This window comes from Lemur catta, chromosome 5, assembly GCF_020740605.2.
Source record: "Lemur catta isolate mLemCat1 chromosome 5, mLemCat1.pri, whole genome shotgun sequence".
Classification (NCBI taxonomy): Eukaryota; Metazoa; Chordata; class Mammalia; order Primates; family Lemuridae; genus Lemur; species Lemur catta.
Window position 1 is genome coordinate 32399309 of NC_059132.1, and position 22893 is coordinate 32422201.

The following is a 22893-nucleotide window of genomic DNA, read 5'->3' on the forward strand; positions in this document are numbered from 1 at the left end:
AAGGAACTGATCTTCCAAAAGTTACAGAAACTCCAATAACATACTACATATCTGAGGGCGATTGTTTTCTGAACATAAGCAGCAGCTTTGTAGGAATAAATGTTTAGTCTTTCAAAGGAATTGCTTCGAAGGAAACTACATCACTGTAGGAGTGATGGTATGGTACTAGTGTTTAAAAAGGCCTCCATTATGACATCAGGTTTGTGTTGTTTCTACAGCTGCAGTGGTTTTTAGTGTGTGTGCACGCATGTGTGCACGTGTGTGTGCTTGTGTACATGTCTGTCTGTGTGTTCATTAGCTGGTGTTACCTTGGCAGCAGCCTCTGCCTCCTCAGGTGTCTACCGTCAACTCAGTTTAGCCAATTTAACTTAACAACTGTAGCCCTAGGAAAAGACATCGTATGAGCCGAAATTGCTCTATAGCCTCCCCTGGTTGCAGGAGCTCAAGAAAGGCGTGACTGGCATTCGTTTGGCTGCTCCTGGAGGAGTCCCTGGGAGGGGAGTGTGGGACTTACTCTGGTGTCTCTCTATGAGACAGAGGATTTCTAGTGATCGCTCACATGCCAACCTCTGTTAGGCCAGAATGTTTTTTTTTTTAGCTCGTTTGATTCTTAAGACAACCTTCTCAGAAAGGTAATATTGTTTTCATTTTATAGATGAGAAAATTGAGACACAGAAAAGTTAAACAACTCATAATCAAAGTCAATCAGCTAGTCATGTGCAGAGCCAGGATTTAAACTCAGATTTTATTCCCTAATCCAGACTCTTTCCACTGCCCAGCACTGTATCTTCCCATTTCCTCCTGGCCTCTGTGAAATGTGCCCATAGGTCTCTCCCTCCCTGGAGGACTCCTGGAAATGAAACCCATTTCATTTATCTGACAAAGGACAATGTTCCGAATAGCCCATCAGACCCCTAGGACTCAGATTCATTTGCTTCTATTACCGACTCCCTTGGGGACCTTGGCAAACTCCTTAAGCTGCCTGGGCCTCAATTTTCTCGTCTGTAAGATGAGGGGACAGAAGTAGATGCAGCTTCCAGCTGTAAAATTCAATGACTGAATTTTGTCGCTGCAGCTGGCGTGCCTCCCACCGTGTGCGCCCAGTCCACCCCCCGGGGCGCAGCCGTCCTGCCTGCCCGGCTGGAAGCAGGCTCCCTCCGACAGCACGCGCCACTGCTTGTCCATTTCCCACTCGCCTGGCTCCTCTTACTCATTCCCCTTCCACACTGTATCTGAACTCACCTGAATTCCTCACATATTTTGTTTATTTAACTTCTACATAGTATTCCAATTTGAGAATAAACCACAATATATGTTTTAATTCCCCCAGGAGAGATGGTTGTTTCCATTCTTTGCACAGTGCTGCAAGCAACATCCTTCTCCTTGCTTCCTTATGCACACGTGCAAGAGCTTCTCTAGAGTAAATGTCCAGAAATGGAATTGCTGAGTCATAGGGTTTATGCATTAGATCTTGCCAAATTGTTCCCCGAAACGGCAATGCCAGCACATGCGCCCACTAACAACTGTGGCAGTTCCAGTTCCCATATCCTCACCAAATACCCATCGAGCTTAGTTTTTTTTCCAAAAGAACATTTTGGCTGCATTTGTCTTACGGTATTTCACTTTCTTCTTGATATTTGCTTATCTCCTTTACGGGATTGTAAACTTCATGAGGGCAGAATCGTTACTTAACTCATTTTTATATTCCTCCCATGAAATTTATTGAGCCCAGTAAGTACCAAATAAAGAGTTGTGAACAAATAAATAAAGAACAGACCCAAGGAGATGGTGAGTTCCAAGAGGGCAGGGAAGGGGCTTTCTGTCTTCATCAATCCGGAGTGACAGCGTGGGTAGGGACCCCCGCAGGGCTTGCACGGTGGTCACAACCAGCCTCCAGACCAAGGCTTCCAGGTCTCCAGAAGACTGTGACCAACCTTTGGAGATCCTAGCTTTAGATAAGTTTTATCACAGTATCTATCGATTGAATATTTATTGATATTCAATTTCCAGATTCTGGGGCTATCTTTATTAAGTGCCAAGAGGGCTGTTTCTGAATGGAACTCCCCCACCCCCGGTCCCGCCCTGTTACTAAGGGTTGGATAGAATCCATGTGTCCTTCGGACCAGGGTGCTACATGACCTCTGGTAAATGCCTCTCCTTTTTGTCACCCCAGCAGTTCCAGGCTGACTCATTTTCTAAATAAGCCACTTGTGGGTTTTGGTCTGACATCACATGTGGAAGCATGAGTAATTTTTTGAGAACCAGAATTATATTTGATCAGAATAAGATACATTGTGTATGTTACTCATAGTTTTAGGACAAGGGGTCAGCAGTGGTAACAAGCTCCCCAACCTTCTCCCACCTTTCCCTGGGGGCAGGGGATGGAGAGATGGGGAAGAAAGGAGGTGGATATGGGCGTGAAGAATTTTTGTGTGCACCACCTATTTTGTGATCACATTATGCAAAATGTAATAAAATTATATCTTGTTGCCTTTGCTAGATTCAATAAAAGTAATACGGCATTGAGTTCCTCTACCACACTGCTTGGGTTCAAAGCCCGGCTCTACCACCTGACCAGCTGGGTGACCTTGAGCAAGTCATTGAACTTTGATGCATTTCCTTTCCTCATTTGTAAAATAATAATAGTACCTATCATGCAGGCTTGTTGTAAGGAAGAAATAAGTTGATGTATGTTAAGTATTTAGAATAGCGCTTGGAACTTAGTAGGTACTATGGAAGTATTAGCAACTATTTCTTTGAATCCATCGCATGTATCCTCATTCTAAGTGCTCAATAAATGCTTTTTGGCTAAATGAATGTATTCTCTTACAAGATATTTGGCATCAGGGGGATAGAAGCAACTACAAGAGGTTGTGATGGGGTTCAGAGTGTGCCACCTCAAAACATGCCACCTTGGCATACTGACCATCGTGAACTGGAGGCAATGGAGCTAAGACAGATGCAGGAAGGGTGCTCTGACATCCCCCTTTCTGCCTAAAGCAGGACCTAAAACCTCCTGTGGGAAAGGTGGCCCCCTACCTCCCCGCCACAAAGAAGAGAGCAGGGAGTGGACGCTGAGATGAATCTGTACAAAGCCTTACTAAAACTTGTAACCCTTTTCTTCCATTAATTTCCCTACATATTTCCTAGTCACTTTCCCACAATTTACTAGTTCCAGCCCAGAGTCCTTTGTCTTGTCAAATCCTCACAATTTATCACTCTTTGTCTAAAGTGGTATATAAGTTTTGGGCCTAACAGCTTTGAGTCTTCATTTTCCTTATGAAGACTCTCGAATACCTGTAAGGACATTAAATAAAATGCGTGTGCTTTTGTCCTGTTGATCTGTCTTATCTTAGTTTAATGCTCAGGCCCAGCCACAGAACATAAGAGGGTAGGAGGAAGTTTTGCCTCCCCTGCAGTTGGAAATAGAAGGAACCCTAAAGATCGATTACCTTGAGCCTATGTATCCTACCCTTTTGTTTGGTTGGTTTGTTCCCTGGGTGTGTGTGTTGTGCGAGGAGGGTTGACACCCCCATGTCACTCAAGCGGAGGTTCTACTTCCTATTTTTCAAGTGTAAGAAGAAGGTACAGTTTTCAATCCTTGAACCTTGAAAACAGGGAATGAGTTAGGAAGAAGACCTGGTACCAGAGAAGTTCATCTGACCTTGCAGCGTCTTCTACTTATGAGAGTCAGCAAGATGCTGTGGCATCTGGAGGAGTGTTACCCTGTGGAGTTGGTAGGATGGGCATCGTGTGCAGGAAGTTATTTAGATATTTATTAACATTTAGATGTTACATTAACATCTTGTTAATATGCTGAATTCTTATCAGCGCAGATGTGGTATTTATCTGCACAGCACTTGTGAACATACTCTTGAGCATCAGGGAGTCACGAAGAAGCCTGAGTGGATCCCTCCGAGCCCACCCTCAGTTGCAGGCCTCTTCAGGATGCCTTGGCTGGGCTTTGTGGGACCCCATTCACCGGAGCAGGTCGGTCCAGCCTTGTTGGTACCACCATGTGGGCCTTACCTTGACGGCAGAGCAGACAACGGGTCTAATGCGGCTGCCCCGGGAGCAAGGGTGCTATGCTCGTTTGAAAGTCTACGAATTCAGTAAATAGGTAGAAAAGCCGAGTTGCTGAAGGAAGGCCTGCTGTCCCGGAGGAGACATTCGCAAACACTCGAAAACACGGACGTCCACCTGCTGTCTCACTCACACACATGCTGACACAAGACTCCCTACGCTCGCAAACACATGTGCGCCTCGCGTGCACTCTCTCAGCCTGAGGGGTGGCCGAGGGGGGACCTCACGGCTGAGTCAGATGCCGGTTAACGCTGCTGCTTTTATTACACCAGAAGTCTTAACGTTTATTGGGAGATGAACACAAAACTTGGCATACTGCTGTCACAGTGGCATGCATTCTCTGCGGTGCAGCTTTGGAATTCCAGGTCACCCCAGACCACACAGAAGAGCCACTCTCCAGAGCGGAGGTGGGGGAGACTGCAGACCCTTGCTCTCCCGAACACCAGCACCTCAGGTGCCTCACCACTGCAGCAGTCTAGGCTTCTGTGGGCAGGCGGGTGTGTTTTAAACAGTTAACACGCTGTGACAAGGGATCCAGGTTTGGGAAAGTTCCTAAAACTTAGGGCCAAGAGTACTTTGGGGGGGTATTTACTTCCCACACAGGTGTCACTGACTAAAGCAGGCATGCTTAGCACTGCATCTGAGCTAGGTTAAGCTGCCAGGAGGCCTCAAGTCATCCTGGTTTCACGGGGAGAATAAGACATGATGGCGCTGTCACAATAAGGCCACTAAACTCACAGCGAACGATGACTTCAGAAGGAAGCTCTCGTGACTACAGGGAAGCAGCTCTCTCCTCTCTGATGTCAGGTGCCCCTCGCTGGTTAGGCACCTGCCCTGAGACTGTCACATGGTCCTTTTGGGGCTGCACAACATCACTTAGCACAACGGAGCAGGGGGAGGGGCCACGCACGTCAAGGGCACGGGACATCACCACCAAGCGGGCCGACTGCTGTTGGCGCGTGTCTTGGAGGCCTTCCCCGGCTGGGCCGGCTGCCCCGAGTGTCTGGAGAGCTAATCTGAAAAGAGGCTGGCAAAGGACTTCCTCAAGCTCCGGATGGTCTCCGCTTTGGCTTCATCCTCACTGGCTGCAGACCGGAAGAAGGAGGACTCAGAGAAGCTGAAGGCATTTGTCAGGGACTGCGACTTGCTTGAAGATAAAAACCAGAGAGAACGTGAGAGGGTGGTGTCCCCAGCAAGGCAGGGAAGGTCGGCGACACGAGGGTGCACAACCGCAACCCCCACTCCCACCCGGGGGAGACCAGGGTGACGGAGAAGAGGGCCAGGAGTGGCTGCACTACGGGGACCCTGGGAGACCCCTACGCTGTCCCCTACCTTCAGTGCTATTGAAATAGGAAAGGGTGGGGTGGTGTGGAACATAGGAGAAGGGAAGAAAGAGAGACGCAAAGAGGAGGAAGGGGTGACTCAAAGGCTGTTTCTTTTATTTCATGTTAAAACGCCTCAGGCCTAAATTGCAGATACCAGGGGCCTAGTCCGGGCGGACCTAGGAATCTCAGCCTTTGCAATCTCTTTGCTGTCAACTGTCGTCTCCTGAGACCGGCATCAGGAGACCTGGACCAATGACTTGGCTCTGTCACTGCCTCCCCGCTGGCCTTGGGAAAGCCACATGGCTCTCTGGGCCTGGGCGCTCGTCTGTGACATGTGCTTAGTGACATGGTGATCTCTAGGCCCATCTGGCTCTTGCCATTTTGCTCTTTTCTGTGATTCTAAAAGAACCTATCGGCTCGGCCCCAAACTCCAGTGCCTCGCTTCCGCTGTTCTCACAACGCACGTGGTCGCCCGTGCACCCTTCCCTGGTATGCGGTCTGTGGGGTTCAGGGTGTCCAGGGGCAAATGAGGCCTATACATGTTTATCGAGTAGCTTTCTAATGAAAAAACCCAAATCACACACATTTTAGAGACCTGTTTTTCATTTCAGAGACTAGCAGTTCAGAGAGAAAAACTGAGACAGCAAGAGGCCGTGGGAGGTCGAGCCCGCATTCCAGAGGAGGACGCCAGTCTGGCTCGTCCAGTGGCCGGGCCCGTCCCTTCTTGACTCCCACCGGCTCTCCTTCCCGCTGGTCCTGGCTTCAGAACTCCTCTGTGTCCTGGAACTCCCAGACTGCCCCTACATGCTGGTGCAGCCCGGGAAACTCCCTTCTGCAGGACGCAGGACCGTGAGCAATTTCTCTCCTGCAGGACTGTGAACAGAGGCCCTGCCTTTCGTCACGGCTGGGGACGAGCCCTGACATGCTGGCCCCTGGGAGGGGGGACTCCTCTGCACGCATAGGCAAAGGGTGTCGGGCACAAGCCTCCAGCTTGTTGTCAGAGGCTGGCTCTACTCAACAACTTCAGCCCAGAGGCAGGCACGTCCCAAGGACCTGCCCTCAGACTGGGGCTGGAGTCAGCTAACAAGAAGGTAGGAGACCAGCAAGCCAGCACGCAGAAAACAGCTGGGCTGAAGGGATGCTATGGGCCACGTGAGACGCGAGAGGTGCCACTGGCCAGAGCTGGGAGCAAGAGTGGGTGACGCTGTTCCCATCATGTAGGACTGGAAGACCCAGACAAAGTGACCATCTGGACACCCAGGCCCCAACCCCGGCTCTGCCACAAACTAGAAGAGTGGCTTGGAGAAAGAAAAGTTTTTTCATCTACGCAATGACTAGACGATCTCCAAGGGGCTCATTTAAACTCCAAACGCTATAGCCCTCTTTTCTGCCTCCGTGCAGATTCACTGACTGCCTGTCACCTCACTCTGAGAAGCACAGGTGGATCCCTCCGGTCCCCCTGGGGCTACAGCCTGGGGACACGGGAACCAATCAGAGGCATCTCTGGCCCTGGGGGACAAGGTGGACCAGACCACCCTCTGCACCTGCCCAAGGACAGCTCTGCTACTGCCCAGGGGTCCTCAGTGCTTCCCTGCACAGCAGGACGGTGGGGTGGGGGCTTCGGGGGTGACTGCTGGGAATGAGGGAACCCAAGAGGACTGAGCTCCTAGCATCTTTATCCAGGAACTCCTCTGCTGCCTGCGCCAGAAACTGACCTCCTCCGCGCAGAGCTGAAGGTAAAAAGTTGAAATGGATTTAATCACTTCCCCCTTTCGTTGTGGGCAGCCCTGCTGACTACACACCCTGCACTGTGAGTCAGAGGCAGGAAAGTTTGTTCAAAAAAATTTCAGAAGGAGGAGACACACACAGAGAGAAAGGGAATGGAAAACAGAGTGGGAGATGGGGTTAAAAAAAAAACAAACCAAAACCCTAAGCTGGTGTAAGACTAGAGAAGGGGGAGTGACTGCCACTTCCCAGGAAGCCAGGGGAGGGTTCCAGCCGCTAGCCACACTTGAGACTTTCACTTCCCTCTGTCTTCCCCTCCCCAGTCAACTCCAGCCATTCTCCTCACCAAGGAAACCAAAGAGCAAAACAACCCCCCCCCCAAATCCCACTACAGAATGCACGCAGGAGGAGGCCTGATTGAAGGTGCTTCCTAGCAGCCCCAGAGCCCGTGAGGAGGGGCAGGAGAGGGAGGGGAGCTGCTGAGTCGTCTCTTACTTGAGCTGTGGGTGAGGCTGGGGCTTCTGTGGTGGAACAGCTGGGGGTGGCTGGGCCTCTGCCAGGGAGCTGCTGCTGCAGGGTGCATCTCCGTGGGTGGCGGGGCCGCCCTGCCGCTGAGGAGCCGAGGAGGAGGAAGAGGAGGAGGAGGAAGAGGAGGAAGGTAGCAGTGATGGTCCAGGGGGGAGCCGGCGTGGAGGCAGCACCTTGCCTGGGGGCTGCGTTCCTTGGGGTTGCCCAGGGCCCCCTAGGTTCAGTACAAGAAAAACTTCATAATTTAACCGTATCAAAGGGTTTCCTTATTAGAATCTATGTCTCAAAGGGTGTGGTTAGTTAATTATCAAAAGGATAAGCTCTATTACAAGAAGCCACTCAAGGCTCTGAAGAGCTCCCGGCAGAGTCCCTGGTCACCCTCACACATCACCACTCCAAGACTCCTCCAAGATGCAGCAACTCAGTCACAGCAGAGTCAGGACAGGGAAGACGCCAGGGGACGAGCAGACCCCAATCAGAGGCGAGCTCTCCTACAGAAGGCCCTGAGACCAGAGGACCCCCCGCTCTTCCCCTGAGGTCCCTCAGGTGCAGGCCACCCTCCTCCAGGGTTTACTAGGAAGTCCCAAGTCCCACACAGTGGACGCGGGAGAGGGTGGTGGAAAGAACACTGCTGGGAATCAGGGAAGCTAAGGACAGTCTGTCACAGACTCCCCAGCAAGTCACCAAACTTCTCTGGGCCTCGGTCTTCCAACCATAACACTTAAAAAAGTAAGTCCTAGTCTTAGTTATCTTTTAAGTCTGCAGCGTTTCAGAGGTGAGAAGGGACGAGACAGTTCCATGGTCCTGCTCCAAGCCTGCGCTCTGACTGCCGCCCCCACCCCAGCAGGCTGCGCTGGAGCGTTAACTGGCACCCACCACCAGGAGAAACCCTTTCTTCCCAGGAGCTCTCTTGCCTCAGTACCACCCGCAGGGGCTCCAGCATGACGCACCTCCCAGGTCTGTGTGGTGACATTCTCCGGACACCCACACCCCATTCTCCCCTGGGATGTTGTGGGCACCACCTGGCAAAGAAGAGCCCCCCCTAGGAAGGAGCAGCATACCCTCCTCCCAGAAGGAGACACAAAACCAACTGGTGGCCTGGAGAGAAGAAAGGTCCTCCTTCCTCTGGGGGTTGATAGGCAGTAAGTGTGATACCAGAGGGCTCAGATTTTGCTGGCGGTGGTCCCTATACTCATAAAGTCAAAAGACACCACCATTAGCACATACTGACTATGGAAACGATGCACACTTGGCCTGGGAGCTCCAACTTCTCAGCCTCAGCCCCACAGTCCACATCATGGGCCTCCTGGGAGGAGTAGGCTTCCAAAAACTCAACAGCAGCTAAGAATTGTGTTACCACTCAGTTGTCTAGAAACACCAGAACACCTGTACCCCCTGGAGAGGCAGAATTGTATGTCCATGCCACTGTGCCTCCACCACTGCCAGCTCACCTCCCCACTGCAGGGCACGGCCTCCCTGTTACCATCTGTCACCAATTAATACCAGGGTTAGTTACACAGAAATACATACGTACACAGATCAATGGAATTCTGCATGTTGAAGAAGTTCCAAGTTCAAATCAAATAACAAGTGAAGGCGACAGATTAGTAGATTATTTCATCTTAATCACCTTCTGCCTTTTCCAAAGTTTGGCATCATTTGTATTCGTATTTTCTTGTAAAATAACACAGGTTGGTAGCTCAGCCTCTGGTACCAGAAACCTGAATGCTTTCCCACTTGTACAAAGATATTGAATAGCCAGAAACTTTACAACTTAACACTGAAGACAGATATAACTTTTCCTTTATTGCACATTAAGCTGTACAAGAGAGTCACAAAAGAGAGGTACTTCAATCACACTTCCAGCATTGGCTGAGGTTCTCCCAGCTGGATCAGTACAAAAACAGGGGACAACATCAGAAAAAAAATGTGTACAAAACACCTGAAAGGCAATCCTATACTGTGACACAGATGTCCCCCAGGCCACAGAGTTGTCCCTTAGCATGCTGCCTGAGGGTACATGACAGTCAGGTTACGCTGTCTGCTTGCGTTTGGCAGTGGGAGCCCTAGTCAGTTTCTCCCCCACCTGAGAGAGCTTGGCTGACAACACCCTGCAGCCTGACTGCATTCAAATGGCAACTTTGTACTTGTGGCTCACAAATGTCACATGAAAAGCACCTGGATGTACACACTGATAACATGCATAGAAGCAACACCACCATCAGCTCACCACTTGGACAAAAAAAAAAAAAAAAGAAAGAAAAAAATTAAATAAAAAATGTATTCCTCCATTCTAGGAAATGTTACTTTATTCCTTTCTATCATTTCATCAGATTGGGAGGTATTTAAGGACCTGATTCTTCTGCAACCCCCCTGGAAGTGCATATATGCATATATGTATATATTTACAACACATCAACCACCACCATTGTCTAAGGGAGGGATCGTAGATGAGAACATTCATACTCAATGCATTTCTCTGTGGCCTCAGAATTTTCCAGCAACCGAAGGAGAAAGCAGGGCACGAGCCCCTTGTTACATATTACCAGCACTAGGCAGTCCTCAGATCTGGGAGCCCAGAACCAGGGCGTGTGGGTGCAGAGGTGGGAGGGAATGCACAAGAAGAGCCGGCAGTCGCATTTGCCTAACAGGCTAACTGCCGGCATGAGCTCCCACAGGCCACTGTGCTAGAGGTGGCCGCTTGCTGCCCGTTCCCAGCCTGGCCAGGAGGTGGCAAGAGGAGGCACTGGACCTGAGGCCTGGTTCAATTAACTGCCCCATCGTCTGTCCAGGTGCTGCTTGTCAGAGGAAAGAGGACAAACTGGTGAGGGCTCTTCAAGAGCTACGGCCATGGAGCCTCTGTCCAAAACCCACCCAAGCTAAAGCTGAGACAGTTCCTGCCAGGCAAGAGAAAGCTTCTGGCTCCCTGGACGGCTCTCATCAGCAGCTGAGGCCCAAAGCGGGAGTCGACCGCAGGGCTGTGTAGGCAGTGCACCCACTCGGGTGAGGTGGAATGTCTGCGATTTGGTCTCGCGTTATGCTGCCTCAGGAGAGGCCAAGCGCAGAATGGTCAAATCCTTCCCAGCCTCTCAGTAGTCCCTGGGCTCGAGGCCCAACATTGCCAAAGGTCAGTCTCTGCACACAGGTCAAGCCCTGGGGAATACAAAGCAGCCTCAGTTCCACAGAAGCACACATACGGTGGATTCGGAAACAGCGACAAAGAGGAAACAACTGAGGGAGACTGAGATCAAAACACAGAAAATACACACAAGCTCACTCTGATATTGCACATCAGCGGCCCTGTTGTTTTTGTTTGTTTAATCTCACAGCTAATTAGTTAATAATCAAAACGAAGGGTACACTGGGATGTAGAGTACAGAACACATTCCTGGAAATAGATTGTTCTTTGTATTTCATGTCATCACTAAAAACACAAGAGCTCTACAGGCACAGCCAGCCTAGTCACATAAACTGCACCACATTTTAGCAAATGGAGAAGACGGTGGATGCCTTCAAATTCAACGGATGAAGCTATGGAAATTTGACCTTGAAAATCTCTTAAAGTTCTATCTATTTACCCTAGTCATGCAGAAAGGAAGCGGAAAGCACAGTTCGTGGAAGATTCCAAGCACGCTCATGGAGGTAAAGTGGGGGCAGCGGGAGGGGGTTAATCTGAGCCTGGGGGGAGGAGGACAGGAGTTGGGTTTGATTTTCGTGGTTTCTGTTTCTCCCCTGTCCACCTCTGCTGCTCCCCCCCCCACATTATGTAATGCTTTAAAAAACACTATCAAACCACCCACGAGATAGAGTCACGCTGGGCGTGGGAGAGGCACAGTTCTTTTGTACACTGTTGACAAACAGCCCTGGAATCACAAGTTATACAGAGAAAACATAAGTGAGCATTACAGGTATGAACAGGAACAGGTAAACAACCAGACGGAGGAGCTGACACTGCATAGGAAAAACACAGTCCAGTCAGCACGGAAAGAACACGGCAACGCACAGTGGGGATGGGGGGGTCTGTTGCTCCCCTCCCCTGCTTTCCATTCTTTTCTTTTCTTGTTTGTTTTTGGCTTAAAATTTCTCTTTGAAAAATTAACTACCGATCACTTTAAGAAGCTTGGACTTGCTTTGGCCCTACTGCAATGCCATTACAGTCGAGAATATACTGTAAACAACCTTGGGGCGGTGGCCGCTGAGGTGGGGTCTTGCTCGAGTCCAGATCCTTAAGTGTTCCGCTCTGGAAGACAAAAATGCAAAAGAGATCAACACGGAACTCCAAGTGCATGAGTCCCAGAGAGAAGCGTGGTGGCTGGGTGGCAGGGCTGCAGGGGGACCCAGCGGGATCCGGTGGCAGAAACACCTCTCAAAGGGGACCCTCAGCCTCTGGGCGTTGCTGGGGCACAGTGTGGGCAGTGTGGGGCTGGGGTCCACTCTGTGACGATGCCTGAGACCTCCTCGACTGCTTTTTCCATTTTAGTCCCTTTCAGACTTGTTCTTTCTGGAGGGTTTGAGTCTTCTAACACCATCTGGTTTCTTTCCTGGCGCCTGCCTGATGTCCCGCTCCCACCCCTATGTACAGGCCAAACTTCCTAAAGGAAAGGGAGGATCCACAGCAATTCCAAGGATTGGGCTGGGCTGTAGGTGGTTCCAGGGGCAGGAGAGCGGGCGGGGCAGGGAAGGAGCATGCACGTGTGCGTGTGCGTGTGCGTGTGTGTAGCTGGACCGGGTGACTGGCCTAGGCTTGGCTCGCTTCTCATCTGGTTAACTCCAGGGTAGGATCAGTTGTGGGGCTGACTCAGGGGGTCAGATTCACTCTTTGGCCTGGGCTGGGAACTCCCCTGGGAAGGGCCTTGAAGAAGGGGAACCCTCCTCACCTAGAGGCAAAAAGTAAGATGTTAATGTTTGTAAAAGTGCTCCAGGCTAAGCCGCTCTTCCCTCTCAAACAGTGCAATTAGGGAAGGTGGCTTCACTCCACGCCACCCCTCCTCCCAGCTGTGATTCCGATTATGCCCTGACAGGATCAAAGCCTCGTGTGACTTAGCGTGCCCAACACTTGTGTTAACTGTGATGAGCACTGCAGCTTGAGCTCCGTAAAGCCTGGTTCCTGCCGAGTGTGCCCGCGGTGACGTCGGGAAGGGCTTCCAGGCAAGGCCGTGGCTGAGTACGTCTGGCATCTCCACTTCCTCATCCAGTGCCCCCTTGCCCTGTGACGTGCCCCCAGCCCCACTCCCACAGGAAAGCTGTTTCTCCCTCTGTGCCCCACTTCGCCGGCTCCCAGTCTGGCCGTCTACCTCCCCTCCTGCCGGTTTCAGCCCCACTGCCAGGGAAGTGGAGGTGCTACCCTTCCCAGTACCCCAGTCTTTGAACACCAGCATTGCCTCAAACTGTTCTGCTAAGAGGATTTTGGATAGGAGCAGGCAGGTGGGCCTTTGAAATGTCCTTAGGGCCACCACATCAGGGAGGGACCATCCTATAACCCCCAACCACAGCAAGAGCACCAACACGTCCTTTCTCTGCTGCCAGCGCGCGCATGGAATCCATGGGGCGTGCTCTGACCCTGGCACTGCAATGCCGCGTCCAGTGAGCCGGCTGGAGACCCTCCCTCCAGCTAGCCGTCAGCACTCCTCAGTTCTCCCTCCCGCCATCTACGATTCACTGTCTTCTTCTGCCCAACTTTGGTCAGGCCTTTATCATTTCTTGCCTAGACTGGAATAGTCTCCTAACTCTTTCATCTCTTCGTTCTCCAATCCATCTTCGCCTTGGCTACCTGTTATCCTCCTATTTTCCCTAGTTGTGTCACTTCACTTATCTCTCTTAATAATTTAGAGCTGACACTTCTGGAGTGCTTCCCGTGTGCCAGTACCACAGGGCCCTTGCATGCGGCATCTCCCTTGCACCTCACCATAGCTGTTTTCTCGGCATCCCTGGTGGCTTCAGCATGGTGGGAGCCTCCCTTCCCAGCCTTCTCTTTCCTTTATGCCATGAACACACCTGCCCCCACCAGGCCTGACCCCTTCCTATTTATTCTCTAGTCTGGGCCACACCTTAGTGTCATGGCCTCTCGGGGGCCGAGGTGCGTGCTCAGGTGAAGGGCAGCAAAAGTCGCAGAGTCTGTGGAGCCACAAGACTGCTCTCGCCAGCCCTGCTGTAGGGCCTCACCCCAGCACCACTGACGGCTTCCAAGGAATCACCTCAGATGTCCTCCTCCCAGAGAACCGGTATTTTCAGAGAGGGTCATGGAAGACCATGCAGCCAGACAGCAGAATGAAGGCCAGTGAGCAAACGCTCCAGAAAGACAGACTTTCACTTCCAGGGAGAACTTTCTATTGTAAAAACAGTGAAACAGGCTGTCTTGTGAGCTAGATGTATGTGTTCATGCAGAAGCTAGAGCGTTATTTCATGAAGACAGAGAGAATGTTCCTTCTTTAAATATGAGATAGATTTGGATGAACACTAAGGTTCCTTCTAACCTATGAGAGAACCTATGACATTAGGAAAAAATTTTAAAGCCCATAGATTAAGCTTTAGTAGTAGAACTCTAGACACTCACAGGAAGAGCTCACAGGGGCGATCATACCATGTGGGCTGGCCCCAGCTCTCCTCAGCCACAGAAATACACACATGAGACACCCTAGGATGAACTGAGCCCAGAAGTCCCCTTCCCAGAGCTTCAGGGGAAGAGCTCCCAGAGGCATTCCTTTGGGCTGGGGCCTGGGAATGCGCCTTAGGCACCCTTGATGGCGCCTAGGAAGCTTCTCCTGCCCCCAGCTTCACCGACGTTGTATACTGAAGACTTCTCAGGAGCTATGGGAGGCAGGGAAGGGAGTCCCCAAGGACTCTCCCTTGCCAGGCTGAGACGATCTGGCTCCACCCACAAGCCTGCTGTCTGCTAGGGACTGGGGGCCTATTCCCCGTGGAGTTTGGCTACCATGGGATCTGTCTCCAGTCATCAAGAGCCTTCTGGGATGCTGAATTCCATAGAAGTCTGGCCAGTCTGGCGTCACTGCCAAAGTCTGGCCTGTAGCCAGCCTGCAGCAGGAACTCATGGCCAGAATGAGAGGCAGAATTTAGCCCAGGAAGTTGGATTGACTCAAACAGGTAAGGATGTGAAGTTCGGTGCTTGTGCCTAGCTACGCACAAAAGGAAGGGGAATAAGTGGCCTTATAGTAGCATTAAAAAAAAAAAAAAACCCACAACAACCCTGGGCTTACAAAATGACAAGATCAGAAGGCGTCAGTTTGTAATGATGCTGCCCAAATCTGATGCAGCTGGAGGTGCATGAGTGCACCTACAAGTGGAAGACGGGTCACTGCCCCGTCGGCCAATCAAGCCCCATGAGAGAGCACAGCAGCCAGTTCTGGGCATCTCTTTTAAGGGGGATAATGGGAGAATAAAATGGGTACATGGAGCAGATAGGATAGTGAGAAGCCTGGAAATGACATCTTTCCTCATGTGACTTTGGGCAAGTTACTTAACCTCTGAGTCTCAATTTCCCAAGTGGGCAGGTTCTCAAGATTAAATGTGGTAACTGTGGAAGCACCTATGGGCTTAGCAGAAGACTGAAGTTAGTCAAATGTAGACCTGAATTGTGTCAAGGGCTGGCTTGGGTAGTAGTGAGCTTCCTGGCAGGAGAGGTGTTTAAGCAGGGCCTGGACAGACTCTGGTTAGAGGGGCTGTAGAGGAGGCTCCTGTGCTTGCAGGCAGATGACCTTTCCAGGCTCTTCTGGCTCTGGGCTTCATTAGTTTGTTCGTGAATTTTTCAGTTCTTTAGGTGTCTGAGATCGGACACAACCCTTAGCTGCAGAGTCTTGAGCCCAGCAAGGCCCTCGGGCTATTGGGCCTGCGCAGAGGTGTCTTGCAGGGATGGGCTTTGAGGGGCTTAGCAAGAAGAGTGTGCTGCGGCCCTGCATCGAAGCTAATTGGACTGGTATCCCGATATGCTGAATCCACTGGGCTTGGGTAATCAGAGAAGCCAGTAAGGCAGCAGAGAGCTGGTGAAGCTCAGAGACTCCTCCAGGTTGGTAGGTCCAGCACTCAGTTGTCAAGGGAGGACTGCAAGGGTTTTCCTTACACGGGGCCACGGATGCCCAGCTCTCTCTATTCTTACCTCCCCCTGTGCTCATGTGGGCATGGTGCATGGTATTGTGGAGAACTCCCTGAACTGGGGCCCAGAAGATCCAGCTCTCCTTCTTAGCAGCTGTGTGACCTTGGGCAAGTCAGTTGCTCTTACTCTGCCGATATGTGAAACAAAGATAGAATTGCCAGCCCAAGCCATCTCACATAAGGGGTGTGAGGCCTATGCTAACACATGTGTTTTGTAAACTGTAAAGTGTTAGGCAAAGTAGTAAGTGAGCATCACTACTATTATTGAAATAATAATAAATATCAATCCACAGGAATTAAGATCTCTTGTTGGAATTTCATCTACCAGTGGAGAAGATATCGTGGGGTGGCTTCCTGCCACCCAGTGCATAGTGGTTTCACATGTGGGGAATTCTGGGCTGGGCTGTACCATGCCCTGTGTGTATCGCTGACTTAGTTCCAGCAAGGTCCCTGCAGAAACAGTAAATATTAGCTCTTGAGGTGATTGGAAAGGAAATCACCGGCCTGGGACAGAAACCAAGCCCTTGGATGAGGCTCTGTAGGTTTCTGTCAAAGGCACCTTTAACTTGCCATTCTGTGGCTTTCAGCAGAGCAGCTGGGAGAAAGGAGCTGCTAGCTGAGGTCCCAGCAGGATGGAGCGCTGAGGAAGGAAAGACAGTGAGTGAGTCAACTCTTGAGAGCTGCTGGCCTGAGACCAGCAGCTGCCCCCACCAAGGAGGAAGGCCTGTGCTTGCTCAGCATATCTGCGACAGGAAATCGGGACAGGGTCCCAGGGTCTGGCCCCGGGAAAGAGGCGGGCCAAGCTCCTTGCTGGACACTCCGCTGCAGAACTATTCTGATCAGTTCCCCCAGGCCCCACGCCCCCGGTCTAGGACCCCAGGGAGAGTGAGGCAGCAGGAAAGAATGTGGTCTGGAGGTTGTAGGTTTAGTCAGTGCAAAGGGGACAGCATGTTTTCAGGCACCTTGGGATCTTTCTGGGCTCACCCCTGCGGTCACCAGTGTTCACCTTCCTTCCTCTGAAAGGTTATAAAAGGTGCCCAAGGATGAGCTGCTCCTCCTTCCTTCCTCAAGGGAACTGTTGCTCTGGATTGGGACCCTCCTGTAACCAAGGACACAAAAAAATGTCCCATGGCGGCAGTCCACGAATCCCATGGGGGCACTGAAGGTCAGGTCACCCCAGGTCAGAATGTCAGCTTCAAGTGATTAAAGACATCCCTGAAAACTTAAGACAGTCCCAGAATAGTCAGTTTCTCTTAATAGTCTGCGAAGGGATCTAGTCGCTAGTGGCTTGATCTGAATCTGGCCCAAATCGCCTCACACTCTGAGCTTACGCTCACTGGGGAACAAATTCTCTAAAGCCATTCCTGCTGTGGGAAGCAGGAAGGCCTTTCATTTGTCCTAAGTTTACCTCTTCTAAGCTCAAGTGAAGCCCTCTAAGCCTCATGTTTGGGATCTGAGGGGCAGTATGAGCCCTCTGGACTCCACTTCTCGGAGCAGAGATGCCCTCCTTCAGAACCTTTGAGGCTGGAAAAACCTGACTGGAAGTGTTTTGTGTTTCTCTTTAGACTAGAAAGCCAGTAAAAAAAAAGGACCGGGAGAATGTCCCGCCGGAGGCCAGAGGTTGTTCAGCCTTGGTCCTTCAACACTGAACTCTCGCCACGGCCTTTCCCAGGTCCTGCGGCGGCACGGCCCGGACCCAGCATCGCAGGTCTGGAAGGAGAATTTATAAGTCACCTGCTTCGACAGCCCAGCCCCCAGGTCCCCTTCGGACCACGTCCCTGATAAGCTTGAACATCAGCAGTGACGTGGCAGCCACATGCCACTTCCCACACCAGCTGTTTCCTCTGTCGGTGTTAGAGAGTTCACTCGTTACACGGGGTCAAAACCTGTCTTCCAGCAGATCTGCCTTTTGGAACCAGTTCCACCCATGGCAGCTTCAGAGAGCTGAAGACGTTCAGTCCTCGGCTCCTTGAGACGGCTGCGGCTCGACCGCAGCTCCTTTAACTTTGACTCAGAGCACAGATTCGCCACGTGATGCAACTCCTGGTTTCGCTCCCCTGAGTGCATTCCAATTAGACTGTGTCCTTGGCATACTGAGACACCTCAGACTGGAAGCATCTCAGGTCGGCTCTGGTCAGCTCAGCGTGGAGGAAGAGGCTTATCCTCATCCTGGACACCAAATGTATTAATATGTGAACGCTTCCAAAGGCCAACTCTCAAAATCATTCCCCACGGGTCTAACCCGCGAGGCAGACAGGAAGGCAGCCCCGTGGCACCAGTGCCCACCGCAGCCCACCAGTGTCTGATATTTCTGCATTAGCAGTTCTGCCTTTTGGCTCTGGAAGATTTTACAGGAAAATATAAAGAGTGGGACTAGTGTAGTGGGAAATGAACAAAAGGCTAGCCCCATGAAGGGAGGACCAGGATCCCATCTCTGCTGGCATGGCCTCCAAGCTTTGTCCTTCGGAAGTTTTCTCCCTGCTTCCCGGGAGTCTGAGGAGCATCCCAGACCTCTCCAGAGCCCCGGAATGCAAGGCCCAACTCAGATCCCAGACAACAGAGACCCCAAGGGTCAGCGAATGTGTGCAGGGGCGGCAGGGCAGCAAGTACTGGGAGGAGATTCTGTAGGTACAGAGCCTAGAGGCTTTGGCCACCACTGGCCACCAGGTGTCACTGCCTCCTTGAGAACAGTCTCCCTAAAGCACTTCAGAGTCCACGTGCAGAGAGAGGGTCAGTTGCCCCTGGTGACTCTCAGGGCAGCCCCAAAGCTGGCAGTCCAGCCAGGCTGAAGCCAAGCTCTCATTAGCCAAATCAGGCCTTGTCACTCACCTCCCTGCATTCAGCGACACAGCCGACGCTCTCACGCCCTGACCTTACTCCTTTGAACTGTGCACAGCAACTGGCGTGGGCCCACTCCCATGTCTTTGCTCTTTGTTTCCTATGATTAATCCATCCCAGGCTAGGGCGGCTGGTAACAAGGTAACGTGTGCCCTCTACTCACTCTCCTTCCCTCCCCCCCACCAGTTTGCTTCAGGCAGCCCTAGAATCAAAGAAACGACAGCTCTAATGCTGGAGCTAAGGGCAAGGATAGACAGAAAGGAAGAGAGGTGGACGAGTGGTTAGTCACAAGTCTGTCCTGGTCCTAGGCTAGAATTCTGGGCAAGAAGCAGCTCCTAGGTCTCGTGACTCAGGCCAGAAGCTCTGTCAGCTGAGCTTCCATAGCCACAGAAGGAAGAAGCCAGCAAGAGGGGCTTGACTGTGAGGAGGGCATGTGACCCAGTGGCAGCACCTACGGGCTCAGCTGGCCACACAGTCCGGCTGGGAGCCAGGAAATGTTCCTTGGTTCACATCCCTTCCACTTGCACACGGCCAAGGTGGTCACCCGCAGGATCCTGACAGCAACCCCAGTGGGCTGACAGGGCTGTTAAAGGCCCTTACTCCAATGGGAACCTTCAACAGATACGGATGATGACGGCGTGTCAGGGGGAGGGGCGGTGGGAGTGGTTGGCCTAGGTGGGAGGAATATTTTATCACTGTCATTTGTATAAAATCGCTATCACATGGTGGTAATAAAAAGCAGGTAGACTTAGTTTTGTGATTTGTTTAAATTTCCCACAGACAACTGACTGCACGTGGGCAAACCACGCTCACCACCCCAGCCTGCCTTGGGACACCCCTGATGGACTAAATGGCTATCAGGTGCGAGATGCTTTGCAAGCCCTAGAGATGAAGCAGTGAACAATCCCTACTCTTGAGGAGCTCACGTTCTAATGGAAGAGACAACGAAGTAGACAAGAACAATCTTAGCTGGTAGTGCTATGCAGACAATTAAAGAACGGAGTGAGTAGGTGGCAGCTTTGTATTGGATGGTTGAGGAAATATCAGTTCCTCTGTCATGAAAGGGGGCCAGTCATGCAAAACTAAGGGGGACGAGCATTTCAGAGAGAGGACACAGCAAATACAAAGGCCCTTTCCAGAGTGTCTGGTCATAGTTAGCGACAGCTAGGACGGTTAAAGGCAAAGAGACAGTTGGGACATACATAAATTGCTTGGGGAAAACTGGGTGTTGGGGGGACAGGTTGAAGGGAACAAAACCACAGTTCTGTTGGGCTGTGTTACATTTAGGATGTCTTTAAGATGCGCAAGTGCAAGTGTCCAGCAGGAGTTAGGAATGTGAATCTGGAGTGCAAAGGGGTGGTCAGGGCCAGAGGTAGATACGGCTGGCCAAGCCAACCAACGATGTACGTCCGCCAAGTTCTGGGGCTTGGCGAACGTGGAGGAGTCAGCAAAGGAGGCTGCGAGGGAGAAGCCAACAAGGTAGAATGAAAACCAAGCAAGGGTCAGGCCACGGAGGCCTAGAAAGGAAAATGTCTCAGGAAGGAGAGCACAGTCAGCCGCATCAGATGCTGCTGAAAACTCTGCCAGGTAAGAACAAAAAGTGACTGCTGGACTCGGTGGCATGGAGGTGAATTTGGCAAAAGCAATTTCAGTGGGATGGAGGGGCAGAATGCTGGCTGAAGGGGGTAGGAGAGAAAACACAGTGTGAAGAAGGGGAGATGGTAGCTGAAACAGCTCAAAAAGATTTACTGGGAAGGGGAGCAGAGAAACGGGCAGTAGCTGGAAGGGAACATGGGATGGATGGAGGTTTTGTTTTTTATTTTATTTTATTTGTAATGGGAGATGTTTGTATGTGGATGTGATAATCTTTTAGAAAAGGAGAAATTGATTATGGAGAAGAGAGGGGACACTTGAAAGCAAAGATCACAAGTGGAGGGTGACCCTTAGGAGCGGATCCGTGTCGGTAAAGACGTCTCCTCGACCACAGCCAGTGGAGGTCTGCTATCAGGTGGGACAAACGGAAGGTGGAAACATGACCAGTCATGGCTTTGAGCCTAAGTTGCAGCACTTTGCCAAGTGTGACAGACTCTGGGGTGTCTTCTGTCTCCTGGGTGGCCTGGGGTCAAGGTACATGGCTCAGTAGGAAGCTAACAGAGGCTACCAGAAGATGCCATTAACAAATGGCGATGACCTCTGTGAATTCATTCATGAGTTCAGTTTAGAATATAAACAACCTTTGGACATGAGCTATATCTCAATCGTCACTGAAGTGCTAAGGCTATTAACTAATTTTAAGCACACACCCTGGGCTTGGCCTGTGTTAGTCAATGGAAACACAGATGAATAAGGCATGATCCTTGCCCACAAGGGACTGAAAGTATTTGAGAAACATTTGCTATATTAACTGAATCATGTGTGTGGTAAAGAATTTGGCCTTGCCCTAGGAGAGGTCTGGCCTTTGTCCCTGGCTCCTGAGAAGTAACCTCTAAACTCCTGGAGTTTCAGAAGTGATAGGAATGTCTTTGTTATTCCTGGTGGTCACCTCAGGCCACATGGTATTAGCTTGACCTCCAGGGAGGGGACAGCCAGAGATTGAATCCAAGCAGGTGATCAGTCAAATACGCCTGCATAATGAAGCCCCAATAAAAACTATGAACACCAAGGCTCAGGAGAGGTTCCCTGGTTGTCAATACTCTATGTGTATTGTCACATATCAACGTCAGGAGGGGAGTGTGTCCTAAAGACAATAGAAGCTTTTTGTCTGTAACTGTCCCAGATTCTGCCCTAGGCATCTTCTTTTGGCTTAATTTTGACCTGCATCCTTTTCCCACAATACACTGTGACTATAATAGCTTTCAGTGAGTTCTTCCAGGTAATTGCTAAACCTAAGAGTGGTTTGGGGAACTTCCTGAACTTTCAATTGATATCAGAAGTGAGGGCAGTCTTTTGGAGGACTGTGCCCTCAGACTTTGCAGTCTGCCTAACTCCAGGTATTATGAAATCTTAGCATTGGAAGGGATTTAGAAATCATCTAACTCAACTCCATTTTGGAGGTGAAGAAACAGAGGTCGAGTGATGGGAAGTAACTTGCCCAAAGTCACACAATGTTACGGCACAGCGGGAACAGCCCTGGAGTGTCCTGACTCCCAGCATGGTGTGCTTTCAACGGCATCCTGTGGCAGCTTTGAACGTCGGGCCAAGCAGAGGAAAGCTGACTCTTGAGTTAGAGTGACTTCGCTACAGGGATTTCTGCAGGAGTTCCTATGTTTAGGGAAGCTTATTCCTTACTGTGTTTCCTGCCCACAGATTTTTCTTATAGAATGTTTAAGCTGAAATATTTAATGTTTATAAAATAAGGGGCTTGTACTGAAGATGGGCTAATGCTTTCTGTGGGGTAGAAAAATTTTTTGTGAATTATCTCTTTGCTTCTGAACTTTTATACTTTAGATATCATTCTTGTATAATCTAGATTGTGTTGCTAGAGGGGATCTTGGCATTTCTTTTTGTTCAACCCTTAATTTTATAGACAAAGATGCTGAGGCACAGAGATGGGAAGAAACCTACCCAAGGTACCTGGTGAATCAGTGGCAGGGACAGGGCAAAGCTCAGGTCTTTCGACTCTCAGCAGAGCTTTACTTCCCTTGTAGAAGGCCAAGAGAGCGCTGCACACATTTATAAAAGTACTTGAGGGCCTCTCACAGAATCCCAGAGCAGCCCATTCTGTCCAGGCAGTTATCAGGTTCTCTTGCCCCATCATAAATTCTTTGAGATAATCCTAGATGTTTTCTCTATTTCTCAGAGTTAAAGGGAGGAAGGAGACTACTTGTTACTTTTCCTGTAGAGCAGCGACAAGCAATAATTTGATTGGCAGGTTGTCTCTCACTATCCACTGAGAGATGGTATGGACTAAACCAGCAGGACTAGGACTCAGCTATCTGGATTCTATCACATTTATAAAATCATAAAATCTAACCATAGGCCTCATTTTTTTAACCTTAAAAATCTTGTTATCACCTCTAGTTAAGTACAATATTTAAATAATGGGTTTGTATCTCTAACAAGCAACTAAGCTTGGTTCTCCTAATTACCCTACTATGATGCTCTAGGAACTAATGTTCCTAAAGTACAGGAATGGATTCTTATACTTGGTCAGAAGTCAGACAGCATGAATCACCTAAGGAAGGTGTGGAACACTCATAAGAGCTAATGTATGATAACATCCCACCACACAGGGCTACTCTCAACTCAGATACCCAAAAACAGTCAGGGTCAACATTTTTTAGCCCAG

General features: G+C 50.4%; 1 protein-coding gene across 1 annotated transcript in view; it reads right to left on the reverse strand.

Moving 5' to 3' along the window:
• Positions 1–4341: 4341 nt before the first annotated feature.
• SYN2 (synapsin II) overlaps positions 4342–22893 on the reverse strand; it is a 168988-nt gene continuing 150436 nt past the window's right edge. The window contains exons 12-14 of the mRNA XM_045551451.1: positions 11841–11901; positions 7629–7875; positions 4342–5230 (exon numbers count right to left, since the gene is read on the reverse strand). Of these exons, the coding sequence (XP_045407407.1) occupies positions 5095–5230; positions 7629–7875; positions 11841–11901 (444 nt within the window). The 3' untranslated portion in view covers positions 4342–5094. The remainder of the gene's footprint in view (positions 5231–7628; positions 7876–11840; positions 11902–22893) is intronic.